Source organism: Salvelinus namaycush, chromosome 30 (assembly GCF_016432855.1).
Source record: "Salvelinus namaycush isolate Seneca chromosome 30, SaNama_1.0, whole genome shotgun sequence".
NCBI lineage: Eukaryota > Metazoa > Chordata > Actinopteri > Salmoniformes > Salmonidae > Salvelinus > Salvelinus namaycush.
In genome coordinates this window covers 29,596,434-29,608,974 of record NC_052336.1, presented here as the reverse complement: position 1 = coordinate 29,608,974, position 12,541 = coordinate 29,596,434, and the positions used below count along the sequence as shown (strand labels likewise).

General features: G+C 43.8%; 1 protein-coding gene across 1 annotated transcript in view; it reads left to right on the top strand.

Annotated features, from left to right (window-relative positions):
* The window catches only part of LOC120025090 (serine/threonine-protein kinase BRSK2-like), a 204,314-nt gene that overhangs the window by 182,785 nt on the left and 8,988 nt on the right, over positions 1-12,541 (top strand). Inside the window, exons 14-17 of the mRNA XM_038969524.1 lie at positions 3,787-3,847; positions 6,328-6,535; positions 8,040-8,088; positions 12,257-12,380. Coding sequence (XP_038825452.1) covers positions 3,787-3,847; positions 6,328-6,535; positions 8,040-8,088; positions 12,257-12,380 — 442 coding nt within the window. The remainder of the gene's footprint in view (positions 1-3,786; positions 3,848-6,327; positions 6,536-8,039; positions 8,089-12,256; positions 12,381-12,541) is intronic.

Genomic DNA, 12,541 nt, shown 5'->3' with positions numbered 1-12,541 from the left:
GTCTGTCTCTCTTGCCACAGTTGAGTTTCAGAGGGGTTTTCCCATTCCCATTCTCACCATGTTTAAGTCTATAAGCCTTTGAGAGGGTAGTCGAGTAAACTTCAATAAAAACTAAGCTCCCGTTTTGTCTGCATAAAATTAATTCCCAAAGAATCGAACCTCCTGCCGTTAGAATTCTTCTGAAACTTTTACCAGAAGTTCACTTGACTGCCTGGCTATCTGATCATGAATTCACACAATAAAGCCCTTATTTTCATACTGTGGTAAACTGGGCCAATGTGATCAGGCCTAGACTGAACTGAAGGAGAGAGGAGATAGAGAAGAGATGGAGGGAGGGAGTCTTCTCTGCACCCTCGGCTGCTTCCATGCACATCAAAAGCATCTTATCCTCCTCTCCTCCTCCTTCTTTTGGCCCCTCTCTTTCCTTTGATGCTGTAGTTTCGGCGTCCCAGGGCAAATCCCAATTTTAGGTCAACTTCCTCGTTTCCCTGTTTTGCCTCCTTCCCCATTGTGTGTGTGTGTGTGTGTGTGTGTGTGTGTGTGTGTGTGTGTGTGTGCCTGTTTCCGCTCCCATGCATGTGTGAATTTGTTTGTCTTCTGCCCGTCTATTTGTGAGGTTACCACACCATGGTGAGTCAGGTCCAATCTTCCTTTCAAAGCCTATTCACGGATGACCTTGTGTCCAGGAACACAGTTTAGAGACGCTTCCCCGATCCCCCCCACCCCACCCCACCGCACCGTACAGAGAGCGATTAGCATAAATTAATTGGTGGGAATGCAGATGGGGCGTTTTGCTGGAGCGAAGAAGAGAAGAACAAATAGGGATGGAAATAAGGCAATCACATCCCTCTGAATAGTCTTTTATCTCCATTATTTAATTAGAGCGATACATTGGTAAACACACACACACACACATACACACCAGTGCACACGTACACACAAACACACATTGTATTTCATCGGCATCGAACAACAGATTTCTTTCAATTATGTGCTTGAAAGACTACCTGATCTTGGCAAGGTGTGTATGATCGTACACACAAGTACAATAATGTGTTGTAATTAAAAAACGCCTCACCCGGCCCACCATCAACATACAGCAGAATAAGGCATGAACAGCCATTACATTTTCAAAGTTTACACACGCAAAATAGGATTGACTGAAAGCATATGACTATATGTATATGCAGGGGCGCTACTTTGGTTTTAGAAGTGGGGAGGACATAATTATTATTATTTTTTTCATTTTTTTTTATCCAGTCGGATAAACATTCCAATCAGCCTACCCGACAGCTCGGAAGCGTCCGCATGGTCCTAAAATACACCGTTGCCTCGTTTTGTATCACATTTCAATGATAGAACAATTTGCAATTTGACTCATATGTACTCAGTTATCAATATTTACTACATGTCCAAATACAGTATGGCAAGCTCATAGCGAGACCTCTAAGGGAAACTCCTCTGCATCTTAACTCTGTGGCTTGTAGTATGTCTCCCTTCATAAATCTTCTTCCGTTCTCCGTTGTTACAGTTTCATGTAGTTTGTGGTGCAGTACCGTTACATCATCTCCTGTGTCCCTACTGTGACATCGATGTCCGTCTGTGTGGAACCCCGTCTGGGCGATTCCATTGCGGTTCGGTGAAAGGCAACTCAGCTCTTAGGTTCTTGTTCGCTCGCCTTACGTTTTGTATTACTGTCGCCACTTTGTAATCCAGATGGATGAAATCCTTCCCTGAGGTTGAAGCTTAGCGTTTGTGTGTGTGTGCGCGTGCATGCGAGTGCACGTGCGCGCCACACTGCAGCATATTTAACCGTGATTTACTGTTTCAATTTTAGTTTCCAACAAAATAGCCAAATCGTCGATGGCAAATTAAATCCCCAAACCTTCGCTTGTCATCAGTGGCCCTATGTGATGTGAGGGAGGGAGGGGTTGACAACAGAGGATGGACAAGAGAAGGGGAATAAATAAAAGGAAGACATGAAAAGTGAATGAATTGTAAATGAAGAATGAAAAGGCTCAACTGGAGTAGAATAGAGACACGGCAGTGATTCATTTTGAGATGTGTGTGTGTAATCACGGCATAGCTGACATGTTTGAAGTATTTATCGATGTTGACTTTAGACCCTGATGCTTTGCATGTCTTGTTGTCATGTAGACAGACACGGTTGGCCATTACACCCAATCTAGTATTTAAAAGCCAACACACACCGAACCTTTCAACGGTCTGCCGTTTTAGTCTACAGCCACTGTGTGACTGTGTTAGTCATATTGTACACACGAGCCATTTGAAGCTCTGCACAAGGACAGCTCTGACGCCTCATCAGAGATAAAAGGAGAGAGAGAGAGAGAGAGAGAGAGAGAGAGAGAGAGAGAGAGAGAGAGAGAGAGAGAGAGAGAGAGAGAGAGAGAGAGAGAGAGAGAGAGAGAGAGAGAGAGAGAGAGAGAGAGAGAGAGAGAGAGAGAGAGAGAGAGAGAGAGAGAGAGAGAGAGAGAGAGAGAGAGAGAGAGAGAGAGAGAGAGAGAGAGAGAGAGAGAGAGAGAGAGAGAGAGAGAGAGAGAGAGAGAGAGCGTGACCACTATGACTGATAGAAAACTGAGGAAAACAGGCTATGTTGCTATTAAGAGGCCGCCATAGGCAGACCTGGCTCTCAAGAGAAGACAGGCTATGTGTACACTCACCACAAAATGAGGTGGAAACTGATCTGCACATCCTAACCTCCTGGCAAATGTGCGATGATATAAGAAATACTTATTTCCCTCACATTACATGGACCCCAAAATAGTTTGAAAACAAATCAAATATTGATCAACTCCCATATCTGTTATGTGAAATACCGGCAGTGTGCACTCATCGCAGCAAAATCTGTGACAAGTTGCTGCGAAAAGAAAAGGGCAACCAGCGGAAAACAAACAGCAACGTAAATGAAAGCTATATTTATCTGTTTATTTATTTCCCCTTGCCATTTGTACTTCTTCTATGTGCACATTCTAACAACACTACACATAATGGATAATATAACATTTCAAACTTGTGTGTGTTTAATGTTAATTGTTTATCTGTGATTGTTTATTTTACTCGCTTTTGGCAATATAAACATTGCTTCTCATGCCAATAAAGCCCCTTTGAATTGAAATGAGAGAGAGAGCGGGAGAGAGAGAGAGAGAGGGAGAGATTGAAAGACAGAGAGAAATGTGTTTAATAAAACAGCTCAGAAATCCCGACCTAAACAGACTCCCTCCCCAGGGGTGAAATAACCCTGTCTACATCCACAGTTATCCATCCTTGTTTGAGTCAATCTCCTCTACTTACCAACGTATGATTCAATCTCCGCCAACCTTTTTAGCTCAGGGCAAAGTTTTCAAAAAGTACAGATAGCGGCATACAGTACAAAGTGCTACAGCCACATACAACTGTGTTCAAGGTAGTTATGTTAGTTTAATGAACTCGTCTTATTCTGATCTCTTTCCTCCACTTCTTCCAGAAGCTTCTGCTAGAAAATGCCATTATGCACAGATCTAAGATCAGCTTACCCTCCCAAATTGCAGCTTGAACCATTATGGGGTAAATCACAAAACCAATCTTAGATCAGTGTGTAGGGGCAACTTCATCCTACTCCTTTTGAAGCTTATATGCGTTTGTTCCCCATGCTTTTTGTCCTCCCTTCAGCTAGGGGTGTGCCAGTGTGTGCTCATATTGTAGTGTTCAGTGTTTTCCCGTTGCAGTCGCCCACATTGCATTGTCAGAGGATCTCTTTAACCTGTGTGTCTGCGTGTGTGTCTACAGGTCACGGTCTATCAGTGGAGCGTCCTCCGGTCTCTCCACTAGTCCTCTCAGCAGTCCCAGGGTAAGAGTTTGGTTGTTCCGTACCCCCCCCCTCCCCCCCCTGCTGGCCCACCGGGGCCTACACTGCACCGCACCAACTCACCTCACCGCTAGCTCTGCTGTGATGCGGTTGTCACCGGAATGCACACGCTGCTATTCACTCACTACGGCCACTCATAAGGCTATGAATAAGGCAGCTCATGGAGGAATCTGACATGAAGCCTGCATAATCCTGTCATAAGAATAGTGTAAAGCTACCCGTCTCTATACCCTATGACAGCTTATGACTAGGGCCATGTGTTTTGGACAATCATGTCACAAGACCTGGATTTTATCTTTATTTAAAAGCTTTTTCTTTAAACTGTTTTTATTTTTATGTCAGATGGTCCAGCACCATCCTCAGACAATTGCGTTCATTTTTGGTGTAATTCTATTTCTGGAAAAGGCTTAAAATGAAGGTTAAAATCTATGTCACATGTCATGATAGCCCAAAACACAGGGCATGACTAATGACACCTGACATAACGCTGACATGAGGATTTTATGTCATTAATGGGTTAGTATCAGTTGTTACACTGTCATGTATGATTGGTTATCATGACCTGTTACGACTGTCGTCGTATCATCGTTACGACAGAGCTATGTAGGCTGCATGTCACAGGGCTTCTTGTGATGTCTCATAAGGGCTTAAGTACCGATGAGGGAACCCATCGTTCTTGTTTGAAAGGTCTTAATTCCCCCAACAGCTCATCAGATTGCAAACACATCCATTATTTGAAATCCCATATGTGGGATTTCAGTGTTCAATGACCAGTACTATGAAATAGTAACATAATCCATCAAAGTCATCTTCGATGAGGGAATACATTAGAAAGTGCTGCCATGTTATAAAATGACTGTAAAAGTTTGGGCTACAAATCATCTCACCAGCTCCTAGCTAGCATGCACAGTTCCTCCGTTCTTTTACTAAGGCCATGCATTTTTAACGCCAGCCGTTAGCGAGGATACAAACATGCAGTCATCCCATATTCTGCCTCTTCTTGCGGAACTGTCAGTGTCGTGAAGGATTCTGTATAAGTTTCATAGTTGAGGATATATTTCTTTCGGGCAAATATTTATGTCTGTCAGCAACCCCTGCAGGGGTTTGGTGCCTAAATGTTACTTCCTATCCTTTTTTTAATGATGAGTGATACTGTAAAAGACTTGGTTCAGATAGTGGTGATGCCATTTTAGTCCTCCTTTTTTAAGTATATATATTGTGCCGACTATGTAAGGCTACATATTGTGTCACACATTGATGGGATCATTCTACAGGGGATTAGGGTTTAGAAGTATAATTTGACCTTTAAAATTTAGAGCACCCACATGCACTCACACACACACACACACAGGGACATACACGCTCATGCGTTATATTTCACGAGGATCACCTCACCAAGGCAGTCGACATAAACACTTCAATAATGCTGCCATATGAGTGACACAACAAAAAGCCGATAAACCTTGCAATAAACTTTGAACACATGCCAGTTTTCATTAGCTGTCATAAACGTTCATGTCCTGTCATGATAGTTGCTATGTCATTCATACCACAGCATTGTGCATATGCAGTACGGCTGCTTTCCAACAATGAAGCCTGGGAGCTAATGCAGTTAGCGTTGGGTGCTGTTTCGGTTGCCGGTTTGGGTTTGGCTTCATGAATGCTTGTAATGTTCTACACTTCTGTCCCCCCCATGGTGCTGCTGCCTCCTGGTTGGCTGGTTGTGCTAATGGCATGTTCTTCTTGTCTTTCTTTCTGCACTCTCACCACTCTCCCTGCCTGTGTGTCACTCGCTCCACCTATCCTCTCCTCCATGTCATTTCTTACTATATTGCTGTTTTTTTTTCCTGGTGCCTTTTCATTGCAATCCACCTTTATTGGGTTGTGGTGTTTTCTATATATGTCCCTTGGCTTCTGGGCGTGGTCTCTCATTGGCTGCCTGCGCTGTCAATCTAACGGTGCGTGTCCAATCGCAGCCGGTCCGGCGCTTCTTTATCCCGCCCCAGTCGCCGGACCTCTGTCAGTCGCCCAACTGTAGCCCCACCCATTCCCCAGAGTCCCGTCTTAACCATAACGGGGTAGGGGGGGCCAATCGCGTGCACCCACACCCGCTCCCCAACTCCTACACGCCAAAGATGGGGTCCCCCCTGATGCACCCCCGCACACAGACCCTCCCCGCCAAGCCCAAAGTGTCTGAGAAGCCCCTTCAGACCACCAGGTCCAACCCGCTTCCCAACTTGGCTGACAGCCCAACCACCCCCAAGTCGGAGCCCACCTCCCCCTCATCACCCCTGGGCAGCCCCCCCTGCGTCACCAACAGCCCGCGGCCACGCCGCCACCCGCCCCTCACCGTGCCCCCTAAGCTCTCCATCCCCCTGTCCCCGATGCCACCCATGTCCCCCCTTCGCCGGCACCGCCTCCACCCTGACCACAACGGTCACAAATCTGTCCCCACCATACAGGTGACTCCGCACCCCTCTCCGCTGGGGAGCCCCCTCCCCACCCCCAAGGGCACTCCGGTGCACACGCCCAAGGATAGCCCGGCAGGCACCCCCAGCCCCACGCCGCCCCCCAGCCCCTCCATCGGCGGACTGCCCTGGAGGACGCGTCTCAACTCCATCAAGAACAGCTTCCTGGGCTCGCCGCGCTTCCATCGCAGGAAAATGCAAGGTACTGGACTGGACTGGGGTAGGAGACTTGGGGAGAGAGGGGAGAGGTGAGGGAATAAGGCAGGGTTTCCACAAACACTAACAGTGGGTATAAGAATGGGACCCTTTGGTGGCTCACAGCTACATCCTTCTGGGCTGCGTAGATCATCCCCAGCGCAACGACGTGCTGGAACCACCTGGTCAAGGGGATAGGTCACCATGAGTTTTAAAATCCTACCTATACACAGATCATACAGTACGGTTAGAAAATATATTTTACACTCTCCCAGCCTTAGCACAGGGGAATATCTGCATTCATCTCAAGCGGGTTAACAGTAATGGTTCTGTCCTATACGTTGTGATATAACCTTATTAAACCACGGGGGAGGTAGTTCTTTATGCTAGTCCGAATAACTTCGATATGATTAGTCATGTACATTATAAATCAACGGCTATTCCATTCCCGACGAGAGGAGCAAAGGTGAGAAGAATAATTGTTTGCGTTGTAAGGAGCGTATAGTTTCAGAGCTTTACCATAGGCGTTATGTTGGTTCTCAAAGCGTGCAAGCTCATATATGTAATTGGGGAAACTGTAGGGTGTATTTTTCTTCGTCCAATGAGTGGTATAATGTTTTAATGCCTGTAGGTAAGTTGTCATGTAATATGTGCTGCACGGTGATAGATCGTTGAAATCCTCCATTACTAAGGGGCGGGAGGTAGCCTAGCGGTTAGAGCGTTGGGACAGAATCCCAGAGCCGGCTAGGTGGAAAACTCTGCTGTTTTGCCCTTGAGCAAGGCAATTAACCCCCACAACAACTGCTTCTCGGTTGAATGCATTCAGTTGTGTAACTGACTAGGTATCCCTTTCCTTTCCCTGACTGGATTTATACAACGTGAAGGGATATTTTCCATCTTATCCAGAATAACCATTGTAGATGATGGTATTACAATGGTAAAAGACAAAGCATTTTATAAACAATAGTGCTCTCAGATGTCAATCAAGCGACGTTGCCCATTGGTCTGACCTTTTCACCTTTAAAGGTCCAATGCAGCCTGTTTTTATCTCAGTATCAAACAATTTTTGGTTAACAATTAAGTACATTGTTTTGAATGAAAATGGTCAAAAAGAAACAAAAATTGCTTCTCAGTAAAAGAGCGATTTCTCAAGTGAGAATTTTGCTAGGGCTGTCTGGGAATGGACTGAGTGGGGAGCGGAAAACTGAAAACGAGCTGTTATTGGCATAGAGGTTTGGAACTCTCTGTCTTGTTGGTCTATTAACAAATGTACCTTCTGGTGATGTCACCAGGTAGGCCAAAACTCCATCCCACCAAAACAGGCTGAAATTTCAGGTGGTCTTTTCAAACAGCTCTTACACTAAAAGGGTAATCATCATCTTCACAATTTCACAGTATTATTCCAACCTCATAGTGTGGAAATGTATACCAAACACAGAGAAATAATGTTTTTGACTGCATTGGGCCTTTAACCTTTCACTTTTGACCTCTGCCTCTGCCTCTCTCCACAGTCCCCACCCAGGAGGACATGTCCAGCCTCACGCCAGACTCTTCACCAGAGTGAGTGACCCCGGAAAACACGAATACAACATTTGACAAACATTGAGGTCAAGAAAGAAAGTCGCACACTCTACTTATGCTCCCAACCCCTGAAGAAGGCGCTGCGTACCCAAACGTTGTTTGCTATATCCACGAGGGCGTAAATAGAGTGTGCGACTTTCTTCCTGTAGTTTACTCTCCTTAGGCAGCACCTCTACAGAACAGTTTTGGATGCGCGTCAGCCTATGCGTTCGTTCGGAGATCTAACACAAGTCTTTAGTCACATCCCAGTTGACCTATATGCTAATGAGCTTGCCTACACCTAGCAACTTAATTAAGCAAAAAATATTCAATTTTATTTGGAACGGCAAGCCAGACAAAATTAAACGGACCTATTTATATAATGAATATGAATTCGGGGGGCAGAAATGATTAAATATTACAGCATTAGACCTCTCACTAAAGGATCACTCATTTAAAATGTGTTCTTAAATCCGATCTGGTTCTCTAGCAGATTAGTAAGAATGTCTCATGTTTAGCAATGGCCTTCTTTTTACCATTATTCAGATTACAACCTCTCACTTTCAGTTATTTGAAAATTAAATCATCTACAAAATATGACTATTTTTAAAACAAGCCATAGAAAGTTGGTTGCAGTTTAATGAGTTTAATTCACCAGAAAAGACAGAACAAATAATACAACAAATATTTGGTTAAATTCAAATATACTAATTGATAAAAATATGTTTGGAGAAAAACATTTAAAAAATGTATAATCTTTGTAAATTATATCATAAATAGGACTGGTGGAGTTATGTCACACATGCAGCTAACACAAATATGTGGAAATGTCTGCTCTTCTCAAAATTACAACCAACTAACTGATTGCAGCATTACTGCAAAAATGGAAGATGCAAGTGGAAGGGGGAAAAAGTAAGGAACTTGTCTGTCAGACCTGCATTAAAGACCATAATTGGTTAAAGAAAATTGTAATAAATGAAAAGTATACCAGTTTAATTTAGGGACCAAAAACAGTACAGCTGTGCCATATAGATTGCAAAATAGTTGGCAAGATTTTTGATGTACCGAATCTATGGCACATAGTTTATCAACTGATATACAAAACGACACTGGATTCAAAACTTCGAGTTGTTCAATTTAAATTATTATACAAAATTCTTACAACCAATAGAATGTTATATACAATGCCTTCGGACAGTATTCAGACCCCTTGACTGTTTCCACATTTAGTTACGTTACACATTTACATATATATTCAGACCCTTTACACAGTACTTTGTTGAAGCACATTTGGCAGCGATTACAGCATCAAGTCTTTTTGGGTATGACGCTACAAGCTTGGCACACCTGTATTTGGGGAGTTTCTCCCATTCTTCTCTGTAGATCCTCTCAAGCTCTGTCAGGTTGGATGGGGAGCGTTGCTGGACACTATTATCAGGTCTCTCCAGAGATGTTTGATCGGGTTGTCCCAAAGCCACTCCTGCGTTGTCTTGGCTTGTGCTTAGGGTCATTGTCCTGCTGGAAGGTGAACCTTTGACCCAGTCTGAGATCCTGAGCTTTCTGGAGCAGATTTTAATCAAGGATCTCTCTGTTCATCTTTGCCTCGATCTTGACTAGTCTCCCAGTTCCTACCGCTGAAAAACATCCCCACAGCATGATGCTTCCACCACCGTGCTTCATGGTGCCAGGTTTCCTCCAGACGTGATTTCATCACACCAGAGAATCTTGTTTCTTATGGTCTGAGAGTCTTTAGGTGCCTTTTGGCAAACTCCAAGCGGCCTGTCATGTGCTTTTTACTGAGGAGTGACTTCCATCTGGCCACTCTACCATAACGGCCTGATTGGTGGAGTGATGAAGTGATGGTTGTCCTTCTGGAAGGTTCTCCCATCTCCACAGAGGAACTCTAGAGCTCTGTCCAAGAACCTTCTCCCCCGAGTGCTCAGTTTGGCCAGGCGGCCAGCTCTAGGAAGAGTCTTGGTGGTTAAAACTGCCTTTTAAGAATGTGTTCTTGGGAACCTTCAATGCTGCAGAAATATTTGGACACGCTTCCCAGGTCTGTGCCCCGACACAATCCTGTCTCAGTGCGCTATGGACAATTCCTTCAACCTCATGGCTTGGCACTGTCAACTGTGGGACCTTATATAGACTGGTGTGTGCCTTTCCAAATCATGTCCAATCAATTTAATTTACCACTGGTGGACTCCAATCAAGTTTTAGAGTCCGCCAGGATGATCAATGGAAACAGGATGATCAATGGAAACAGGATGCACCTGAGCTCAATTTCGAGTCTCATAGCAAAAGGTCTGAATAATTATGTAAATAAGGTATTTTTGTTTTTTATTTTTAATACATTTGCAAACATTTCTAAAAACCTGTTTTCACTTCGTCATTATGGGGTATTTCTGAGATTATTATTTATTTAATCAATTTTAGAATAAGGCTGTAATGTAACAAAATGTGGAAAAAGTCAAGGGGTGTGAATACTTTCCGAAGGCACTGTATATGGGGGATACAACCATTTTTCTGCGAAGAGAGAGAATCATTAGATCATTTGTTTTAGTACTGTCCATATATAGCTTGTTTTGTATAATTTACCTTAACCTTTATTTAACTAGGCAAAGTCAGTTATGAAGAACAAATTCTTATTTACAATGATGGCGTACACCGGCCAAACTCGGACAACGCTGGGCCAATTTTTCGAATAGAAAGGTTCAGAACTCTTGTGAAACATCACAGCACAGTTGAAAACATATATGGCAAATAGAAATCAAAACTGGATGGTGTTCAGAGATAGATGGGAGTGGTTGAGTGGAGCTGAAGGATGGGACTAAAAACAAACAAAAGATAACTAATGTAAAATATACTGTGTCCATAAAATGTATATAGTATGTATAAGCTGGAAGTAGAAGCCTAAGTGTTGTTGTCCATTAGTCTACTCCAATTAGCGGAGGGGTGGTAGGGTTAAGGGAAAATAATAAAGGAAAATATTTACATATTATATATTTTATATATATATATTTACAAAAAATATGTATGGTGGATTGAAAATGATGCAGACAATTACATTGATGGAAGCCACAATCTATCTGCAATATTAAAGCTGATCTACCCCCTAAAATTAAATTAAATAGGTATCAGGCAAGGTTTCTAGTGATTTTGGTTCACCGATGTTGGCCCGTTAAGCTAACGTCTGGAGACATTAGTTCAGGGAGCTGCAGGTCTCAGGCAAGGTGATTTGTCACTTGATTGTGGGTCACTGAACCACCTCTGTTACATACATGTGCACGAGAGTCAACTCATTCTACCTTTCTACCTCTCTGGTGTTTTCGCCACTGGGCGAGTGACTGCGTAAGGTACAGACAGAAGAGGTTTCTGCCCAAGAGGCCTGTGTGAACAATCCCCACAATTATGCAAATTGACCTCCTCCCAGTATTGCATCCTTCTCTCCTTTCTGTTGATTGGGCTATTTTTAGGGAATTGTTCCGCATGAATATTTTAGTGGTTTAGTTCCAGTTTGCTTCACAGACAGAGAGCCACAGCTAGAGTCTGGTTGGATAGTTGGAGATGAGGCAGAAACGAGGAAGGGGCCTTGAGGTAGGTTAGTTGCAAAGGTAGTCAGGATGATGTCATTGCTATTGGGGACCAATATGAGGCCATTTGGCCGTTTGGACAAGCAGAGGGAGAAAGAGGGCTTACAGAACATGCACAAGGGTTGAAGTTAGATGACAGAGGGAGGCGGAAACAGAATAGCCTGGTTCAGATATGAATGTGCTTTAACCAACTCCTCTGACTATAATTGTCATGGCATACATTATAGTCACCAAACACACTTGGACCAGGCCTGGAGGGACAAAGTGATTTTGGAAACTTAAACCGTTTCTGTTCATTACCCTTAAAGATCAGACGAAGCATGGTAAATGTTGCATTATGCAAATGAGTGTGGCAGTATGTTAGTTATTCCTCTTGACATGAGGCATTAGTATTCTCTCCAGCAGATACTAAATTAAGTGTATGTGTGTGTGTGTGCTTCCAGTTCGTTGACATGTGTGTGTCTGTGAGAATGCACTTAGTGTGTGTGTTTGTGCGTACGTGTATATATATATGTGTGTGTGTGTGTGCGTGCGTGTGTGTATCCTCATAAAACTATTTTTTTTCTCCCTCCCTGCAGGCTTGCCAAGAAGTCATGGTTTGGTAACTTCATCAACCTGGAGAAAGAGGAGCAGATCTTTGTGGTGATCAGAGACAAGCCTCTCAGCTCCATCAAAGCAGACATCGTTCACGCCTTCCTCTCTGTAAGGACCTCCTCATCACACCGCTTTACCCCTCGCCGCTCCTCTTTCTCTCCCTCTCCATCTACTGTGTGTGTATATCTTCTTCTCTCGCTCTCTCTCTCTCCTCTCTCTCACTTGCTCTGTCCTTTGTCACCCCCCCTACTTATGATGCCATTTGACTT